The 9,555-nt window shown below is 45.2% G+C and overlaps 1 protein-coding gene across 4 annotated transcripts in view; it reads right to left on the reverse strand.

Annotated features, from left to right (window-relative positions):
- Wdfy4 (WDFY family member 4) overlaps positions 1–9,555 on the reverse strand; it is a 228,359-nt gene that overhangs the window by 20,302 nt on the left and 198,502 nt on the right. For all 4 annotated transcript variants that reach the window (XM_076931448.1, XM_076931447.1, XM_076931449.1 and 1 more), the window contains 4 exons: positions 9,270–9,312; positions 8,225–8,344; positions 6,143–6,260; positions 5,202–5,311 (listed from right to left, as the gene is read on the reverse strand). In XM_076931448.1, coding sequence (XP_076787563.1) covers positions 5,202–5,311; positions 6,143–6,260; positions 8,225–8,344; positions 9,270–9,312 — 391 coding nt within the window. The remainder of the gene's footprint in view (positions 1–5,201; positions 5,312–6,142; positions 6,261–8,224; positions 8,345–9,269; positions 9,313–9,555) is intronic.

A 9,555-nucleotide genomic window follows, 5' to 3' on the forward strand; every position in this document is an offset into this window, starting at 1 on the left:
TTCCCCCAGTGCCTGGGATGGGGACAGGAGGGTAGTAAAGGCCAAGAGGCCTTAGGGTGGGAACAGGAAGTGAGAGGGGCATTGTCAGGGGAGCTCATTAGCACTTAGGGAAAGGGTGTACAGGTGAGAGAAACCCATGAGCCTCAGCTAACAGCCCATATATACCATTTTAGGGTATATATACCCTAAAATATAATGCTGTGAGTGGCATTTGGGAAGCCCGTGCACTAGTTAGTCCTGGTCTCAGTAGGGATGGCTTTGGCTCAGAGCAGCCTCCACTCTCCTTTCATACACTGAGACCTTTCCCTTAAGCTAGTAAACCCCAAAGCATGTTGACACCCATGCTTTTTGCTGTGAGCAAATGTATCACAGGGGGACTGGACTAGGCAGACAAGTCTTCACCCTCACTGTTCAGTCAGGAAGCTGAAGAGGATGTCGAAGCTGTAGCTCAGTTGCACAACCACCATGGAGCAGTCAGACATTACCACATGTGCCTTTCCCAATACTCGAATAATCAAAATTAGACCATACTAGAGGCCTTGAAGAATTCTTGTTGGGTTACAGTTTGGGACCTTACAGACCCTATGTCCTGTCAATCCCTTGGCTCAGAGGCAGGGGCCTCACTGGGAGCTGTGATAACATCAGGTAGGGTCTGAAGAGATATGGCCATTGACACAGGCTCTTTATCTTCTTCATGTTACTGTCACCCTGATGCCGACTGGAAGCTGTAGGTAACAGCTCAGGCCATGTCTACCCCAGGGTTCTCAGTTCCCTGCAGATAAAGACTGCCTTGCACAACACCCAGCCATCTCGCCTCAGGTACTTTGGAAAACCCTTCCCCACTGCTGGTAACAGCTGACTTCGCAGGGGTAGGACTTAATTAGCACAGCGCTGCTTTATTTCCACTTGTTATTAAATACAGCAGCTGCCTCCACACTGTGTCCTTGCTGGGAACAGGCTGCTTTGCTGGGCCCTACCCAGGCTAATCACGTCTTAGGCCTGAGAATATATGGCACTTTTGCTAGGACATAGCAGGGGTGTGGCCTCACAGTGACTCAGCTTTCAAGAGACTCACACATCCCAAATCTCTATAGGCAAAGCTCATGAAAACTATAGAATACTTAGCCTGTCATTAAGGTGCAGTACCAGCTACTTGCCCTGAATACAATAGTCCATTATTCCCAGACAAACTCATGGGGACTGCAAAGCACATAATTAACACAAGTCTGGTCACATTCCACATATATTCTACCTGCTTGGACCACATGACACACACACATCTACAGTTGGTACTCCATATCTGAGGGATCCACATTCAAAGATGCAACCATAGACTGGAAATATTTGGATAGATCATATGTCTCGAGTTTTTAATACCCTTTTATTCTTCTTACAGTCTACTGAGCCATACAGTATTACAACTGTTTACAAAACATTTGCACTGGAATGGATATTGTAAATAATCTAGAGGTAGTTTAAAGCATGTGGGGGGATGTATAGGTTTTATGAAAATACGATGCCACTTTATATTAGTCGTCTGAGCAACCTCTGATTTCAGTATCAGAAAGGGGTCCTGGAACCAATCCCAAGGATAAGCAATTATTTCATATTTTATAGACTATAAAAATCTATCATTGTATTGACAAGTTTGGGCAGGAAGATAAATACATCAATACCAGAGGAGCATCAATTCTAAAACAATCTAAATGTAGTTGCATTTAACCACAGGCTGTAAAGAGCCTCTTACATGGAGCCAGGGCACAGTATGCAGAAGTCCTGTGTCAAACTGTGTGAAAATCCTGGTGCTGTCCACACTACTGGGCCCAGCACATGGTGAGCCAGCCATAGTGCCTAGGTTGTCCCGTGCCAGCCTGTCAGCTGCTCAGCAGGTCACACCAGATGTCCCACATAAGCACACAGTGTGTGGTAGCACAGACACTCTGTGGTTGATCCACTGGCATGCACTTGACATGTCACTCTGGTACTTCATATCACTGAACTATATGTATAAAAATAGCTACAGGGAGTGCTGTAGAGATGGCTCAGCAGTTGAGAGCATACCCTGCTCTTCTAGAGGTCCTGAGTTCAACTCCCAGCAACCACATGGTGACTCACAACCATATGTAATGAATTTGATGCCATCTTCTGGCATGCAGGTGTACATACAGATAAACCACTCATATCCATAAAATAAATAAATAAATCTTTAAAAAATAGCTACATGGCAGATTCTATGTGATGTATACTTTGCCACACTAAGAAAGGTCAAACTCTTTAAAGATACATGTAAGGTATTTGATTCCGCACAATTCAGAAACATAGTAGGTACTTGAGTGTTCCAGACTAATGCTGTTATGAAGCGGACTTCAGATGCAGCATCTTACCCCCTCCCTGATCTTTACCTCATGAATAAGGAAACCAAATCCTGGAGAATGCAATACTCTAGTCAACATCAGATGGCAGAGCCAGGACACAGAACCCTGAGGCCCCAGCCAGAAGCACACACATCCTCACTTTAATGCACTTACATTAGCAGGTAAAGGGCAGAGTCCACTCAGCTCAGAATGGAAGAGCATGCCAACACTCATAAGCACGCTGGCTCCAGCCTCCTGCAAATGCAGAAGGCCTCACTGCAGGCATCGTGGACACACACACACACACACACACACACACACACACACACACCAACTCTCCAACTCATCCACATTCAACTTAGAAGTCAGACCTTCAGGTGGGTGAGATAACAGGAAGGGGCGGATCCTTCTTGTCACCATGGAGAAGGACCACCAAAGGTCTCTTGCGAAGAAACAGGCCTGTCCCTAGGAGGCAGATAAACTCATACAAAGATGCTAGGACATTCCTTAGGAGATCTGGTGAGCCCCAGGACTCCTTCAGCAGATGTGGCCTTTGTACCGATCCTTTTAAGAGCTAAAACTGTTCTCGTTTTGTTCTAGGAAAGGGCAGATGATTGCAGGGTCTTTAGGCCAGTGAGGAGCAACTGGAGAAGTCACTTAAATTTCAGCAGCTAAGACAGATTAGTGTAGGGCAGAGGGGTTACACAGAGAAAGCAGATGATTCCAACTTGGCTGGTCCAATCTACCAAAGACAATCTCAAGCCAAAACCCTGAGAGTCCCATTTGAGATTCTCAGTGTGGTCACTCCAACAGCGACACAGGTGCAAGTTGGCTCTGGTCATCTCACCCTGGGTTAGACCATCTCAAACTACTTTGAACTAGTTATTAGAAGAGCAAACTGGCTAAAATAAGCTCACCCTAATGATTAGTGGCAGAGTAACCATTAACCAAGTATTCTGGTGGGCTTGCAGGACCTGTTTAATCTGGCTCATTCTGCTTCAGGATGCCTTATTGTAGTTCAGGCTACCCTAACATTGTTGCCAGAGGAGACAAGCTTGAACAAGTTCAAATCTGCTCAGATCAGATCTGGTTGGTCACTGAGGGAAGAAAGGAAATAACCATGGTTACTCACTGGAGTGAGGGGCTTTCCCCACATTTCCTCATTTGCTCTTCTGGATGACCCAGTGGTCTCTGTACCTCATGTCCAGAGGAAACACAACATGTGGGATATTGGTATCTGTTAAGTGGCATGGCTGAGTTGTAAATCTCACAGCACACCCTGTCTCTATTTCTCCCCATCTCTTCCCTATTCGGAAAGACCCTTAGCAACAAGTAAAGCTGGGACCTCTGGCTTTAACGCATCTGTCGGAAGGGCTAAGGAAAAGCTGTGAAGGCATCCTGAACATTTGACTATTTCAGCTCACTGGCTGAAAAGCAACAGCAGAATCCATCATTATCATCAGCAACAGTGATCATCATTTCTTGTGGATTAATGAGCAACATCTGGATGAGATTCCTGGCATGGGGTACAGCTCTGGGACCATTCATTCTCCAAACTAAACTTACTTAAAATGCTTGTTGCCTGAGAAAGACCCAGGGGAAGCACACTTATTATTTTTGAGTGGATTTCCAGAGATAGGGGGTTATACAAAGTCTAGACAAGCCACACAGTCAAGGAGAGGGGAACTTGTGCCAAGACATAAACAATGTAAGTGGGTTCACCCCTTACTGGAGAGTATGCCTGACCCTCCTTGGCTTTCCATTCTTTCCCAGGGATGGGGAGTGCTTTCAGTGCTGACTGAGGTTGGCTCTTGTCTCAGGGTCATTGTTTTCTAAGTGACCAAAATGCAAAGTTTCTCAGACACTAAAATTCCTCTGAGATAAGGCTCAAGCATTAGAGGTAGGTCATGTGTGCTCGGTGCAGTTCTGGTCATGAGACTCACGGCTTTCTCTCATAGGACATTGTAACGCAGTGAGCACATCAGCCATACACTCAGCCTTGTATGCATTCTCCTCTGCAGTGAGCTCGGCCAGCTGGCTTAAGCTCTGCCTCTGAATGGGGTTTTTGGGTGCAGGATCCAGTGAAGAGTTTTATGGAGGGAAGAGGAAGAAAAGCATCTCGGTACTATTCCTGTGCTGTCTGTCCATAAGAAACTCTGACTTAGAAATAGTGCATATTCAGGACTCCAGCAATGGCTAGACTCCAACTCTTTCACGACTGCCAGATTGAAACAACACAGGCTACCCAGATAACTTACACTTCAGATAAGCAGCCAATGATCTTCCAGTATGTCCTTTTTGAGTGAAAATATCCAGAACCCAAACCTAGCTAGGTATCTGCTTTCTTATTTGTGAAACCTGGCAACCCTAGGCTGGTAAGATAAAAGTTTGTTAGCTTATGGATGGGTAAGATGACCAGATGACCAGTTTCTTTTTACTGGGTTAGCCAGTTTTTTTGTTTTTGTTTTTATTTCAAATATTTATTTGTTCCTCGGAGCCTTTTGGTTGGAGTGAGCACAGATATATTCTGTCTGATGGTCACTTCCCTGCACTTTACTGAGCTTTGACTGTGACATTGTTAGTCTCAACAATTTCTACTTTCTTTTTGTATTAATTTTTTACATGTCCCATGGGTAATTTTATTATTCCGTGCTATTAGGTGTATTTTTTACTGTAATCAGGCAGATGTGCAAGTACTTATGATTAAAAAAAAATCCTTCCTATAAGTATTGGAACCAACGTCAAGTTAAGGTCTGAGTTCTCAGAGAGGAGGCTCCGCCATTATCCAAGCCTGGGACTTGGGTGTGTTCATCCCCTAGCACTCTGGAAGAAGTGACAGCAGCTTACCTGTAAGGAGCAGAAGGCCTGCGTGAAGGGTGGCATTCTGACCAAGTAGGAGGCGACAATGATGGCTGAGGAATAGTGAGTGTAGTAGTGGCACTGCACGGTCATGTCTCCTGCAACACAATGGCACTCTTGAGGGCTGCTGCGCTGTGCTTGAGAACAGTATTTCTAAATGCATTCATTCAGATTCAGGAAGCACGAAGACATACAGAAGAACATTAAGGCACTAACTGATAGCACATAAATATAGCAAGGATCGTAAAGGTGATGTACAGAGTTTGAGGACTGAATTCTAGAGTAAGTCAAATAAAAAGTAGACCTATCATTCAGAGGTTGTAAGTGCAGCTCCCTCCATCTCCCCTACCCTTAGAGACAAAGTGGTCAGCTCTCAGCATGGACGTTTCCATCCAGGATGGCCATTAAAATCTCTCCATAGATTTTTTTTTTAAGTTTTCCTTTTATTTTGTGTATGTGAATGTTTTGCCTTCATGAAGTGAACCACATACAAGCAGTTCCCACAGAGGGCAGACGAGGACATTGGATCCCCAGGAGCTGAAGTTACAGATAGTTATCAGTAGCCATATGGGTGCTGGGCATCAAACTAGGGTCCTCTGCTAGAGCGGGAACTGCCCTTGACTAGTGAGCCATCTCTCCAGTCACCTTAGTTAAATTTCTAAAGGTGACACCAGGACTTTAGTATTGTTCACAAATTCTTCCAGGTAATTCTCTCATGCAGTCACAACGCCAGCTGCTGGATGTGAGAATTCTTTATTTAAGCTCAATGATTGCTAGACTGGGTGACCAACTAAGTCATTATTGATCTTTTGAAGAAGTCAAGAAAAGAAACACTGTACACATTTGCGCGCACACACACACACACACACACACACACACACACACACACACACACAAAATCAGTCAAAATCAAGCAAGTATGTACCCACCTTCAATTTTTTCAACGTCTTTAAACCTCTGAGTAAATTTTGACTTCCTTTCCTTAGTCTGAGCCCCCATTGGCTTCGAAAGATCCCGGAAAGTCTTGGGATTCGTCAAGTTCAACATCTAGAAGGCAGATGTGCAGCTGGGTTAACTCCCCCAGCCCCCTGGTGCCCCAGGAGCCACGCTCTTTAGTTTTATGGCTTCCTTTATTGGTTTATTGTCATTTGGTCTGAACCCCTGTTGTGATTAGCTGGCTACTTGGAGTTTTATGGCCCTGAAGCCAGTGATCCACAAAGACATAATAGGGGAGAGAGGAGAAGTAAGAGGAGGGAAGATTGAGTTCAAGCTGAGCCTGTTCCAACTTGACCCAAATCAGAACATGACCACCAGGTACTGAAAAGGGACTTTGAAAAGAATTTCCATTGCCTGTCCGACTTTTAACTGTTGCCCTTACTAAATAATTTACTGCAACAGTTCAGGAACTTGCTTTGTGTCAAGCTGATTTTACAGGAAGCTAGACGTGATTTGTTTGGGGTTGGGGTGGGGGGGGAGAAATATGCTCATTTTTCTGAGGTCCACTATCTTTCGGACAATTAAGATATATAATGCTGTCTCTGCTCCTGACCTCAGGAATTCACCTTGGTGGGGATGGGAAGGACACAGGTGTCTTCAGAGACATGCTCTGTGTGTTGAGGGGCGGTGCAGAGGGGGAACACTGAGTATCCCTGAGGTTTGCATCTCCTTGAGAAGGGCTGTTTCTTCCTAAAGCTCTCTTCACTAGCTTGTGCCCAAAATGCTCTAATTCACTGGGCTAGCACCGAGTCACACAGCTCCCTGATAGAGGGACAGTGTTGTCACCAGTTCAAAGGCTGGCAGAAAGCAGTTAAAGACAAAAGGGAAGTAGACTCAGGTTCCTGACAGGTCAGAATGGTTAATAGCTGCCAGAGCTCCTCATTTCCACAAATTTCTAGATGTTCAAGAGAAATGTCCTGTGTATGGTTGTAGTGGTGTGTGTGTGTGTGTGTGTGTGTGTGTGTGTGTGTTGTGTGTTTAGAAGAAGGTTGCATGTATGTAGTACAGGTATGCAAGTGCTCCAGTGCCTATGCCATCCAATATGCTTGCAGGGTAGAGGATGGGTTTTCACTAAGCTAGAAGCCCATTGCTTTGGAAAAGCTGGCTAGCTAACAGGAGTCCTGGGATTCCCATCTCTGCTCCCAGCACTGCTACTATAGGACACACTGCCATGTCCTGCTTTGTACGCATTTATGCTTGTGCACAAAGTACTCTAATCCACTGGATTTCCCTGTTCCCCTCCCCCAATTAAAATATTTCCTAATTTTTAAATACAAGAAAGTAAACACAGTTCTAAATACAAGGTATGAGATAAACAGAGAACATTTATATAGTAACCACCACTTTGCAAGTGTGGGTTGATCCTTCGACTTTGAAGGTTCATCTTTGTATGGCCTTGGTCACAGGTAGACCATTAGTGTGAGAAAAAACAAAGTGTGGCTGGTGGAGAAATGCTGCTGCATTCCCTGCCTTAAGTGGAGATGGGAAGTCACAGAAGACTGAGCCTCCATCTTCCAACCCTGGCCTCTTCCACATAATCATTCATAGGTGAGGGTAGTCAGGCTGCTCTGATCCATGATACATGAACTTCTGTTCTTCACACCCTGTCTAACCCATCTCCTTTTCTCTTTAGCTCTCTGCCTCTAGCTCCTTTTCCCTATCTCTGCACATATTGATGCTACAAATAAATCTCATGGCTGGGTTCACTGTGAATGCCGCATCTTCAATGTTGTCCTACACAAGCATCTCAGGAGATGGGTAACAGTTTCCTTCAGGGGTGACAGGGAGCCCTCTGTGGCTCATGTCAGGCACATGTTGATTAACACAATCACAGATGTGTTGATCACTTCACTGGTGCATCTGGGGCAGGAACCCAGGTAAAGACTGCCATAGCTTTAGGAGAACCTAGTGGCCTTGAGGGCCAGGAAACTGAACCTCATAGCAAGGCTCTGTGTGCTTATGACAGGCACAGAAAGCCTCAGAAAGCTTTTGGCATGTCCCAGAGAATGCCTTACCTCTGAAGTGTAGTCAGCGAGAACCCAGGGAAACACAGGATACTGCATGTAGTCATTGTAGGTCCTTCCAGCCAGCGTGTTGAGGTACATGAGGTATTCAAAATTGCTGATCTCCCTTTTCTACCAGAAGATACACAAGGAGACAAACCAAACACATCTGATACCTTTCTGAGATCATTCAGACCTAACCCTCAGCCCCCAAAAGGAATCCTAGACTCCAACACAAGACCATGAAGGTGACTGGCACCTAAGCTATCTGTCTACATCTTATGCAGGAACCCACACCAATGCAGGGTGGCATCCATTGATCTGAGCATAATGTGATGAAGCCATGTTGGCCAAAGAAGAAGCAGACCAGCAATCTGAAGCGAAGGGTCTGACTTTCTTTGATCTTAAACCTCAAGCATGACACTCAGATGCTGACTGAATACCAGCACAAATGCTGGGGATGAACCCATTGCTGACCCTTCCACCATTAGAAAAAATGATCTGAAAATGGTAGTTATGCAAAAGGGAGCCCTCAGTAGTCTCCCTCTGATGCTCTGGGGAAGGCTTTTTTCACTGTCTGTCTATATTTGTTTAACACTCTCTTAAGGGCTCTCTAGTTTAAGCTAACCATGCACAAATAGAGATGTGGGCTACATGTGGAAAGATCTGCAGGGTTGGCTTCTTTGGGGTATCTTCTTCTCTGAGAACACAGACTAGTAACTCATCTGTGCTGGGAGTCATGCATGTCTTCCTAAGAAGTGGTATGCGTGATGCTCCCTTTTCAGCATGTGTATGTGTGCATGTCCTCTAGGAGGGGAGGATGTACACCAGAGCCCCATACATTCTCTGGTTCCTATTCAAAGGCTGTGCAAAGACAAATCTTCCATTCTTGAGATCTTATCAGAGAAAGATCTGGAATTTAATAAATTTAAAGCACAAACTTCCTCCTTGAGTATGCGGCACACCTCCTCTTGCTGGGTCTGATTCCTTTCTGCTTTACATACTGCAGGGTACCCCACCACCACCACCACCACCACCACCTGTGAACAACCGTTACCTGCCACCTTTGTAGCATGGTCCTATCGAAGCCTGGATGTCTCCTGTGGTACAGAAAAACACAGTGTGACCAAATATCCCAAGACATGAACATGAATGTGGGAAATAGAACTTCCTGGGGATTTGTGGGGTCAGGGATTTCTGGAAATTTCCAGATTTTCACAAGCATATGACAGTTTTCAGAGGTCAGCACAGATGGGTCGTCATCTTGGCTCTTCTTGCCTCAGTCTGCCTACTAAAGGCTAGTTTTTCACACCCACCAACCTTAAACACATTTCAGAACATGC

Source organism: Arvicanthis niloticus, chromosome 3 (assembly GCF_011762505.2).
Source record: "Arvicanthis niloticus isolate mArvNil1 chromosome 3, mArvNil1.pat.X, whole genome shotgun sequence".
NCBI classification, from domain to species: Eukaryota; Metazoa; Chordata; class Mammalia; order Rodentia; family Muridae; genus Arvicanthis; species Arvicanthis niloticus.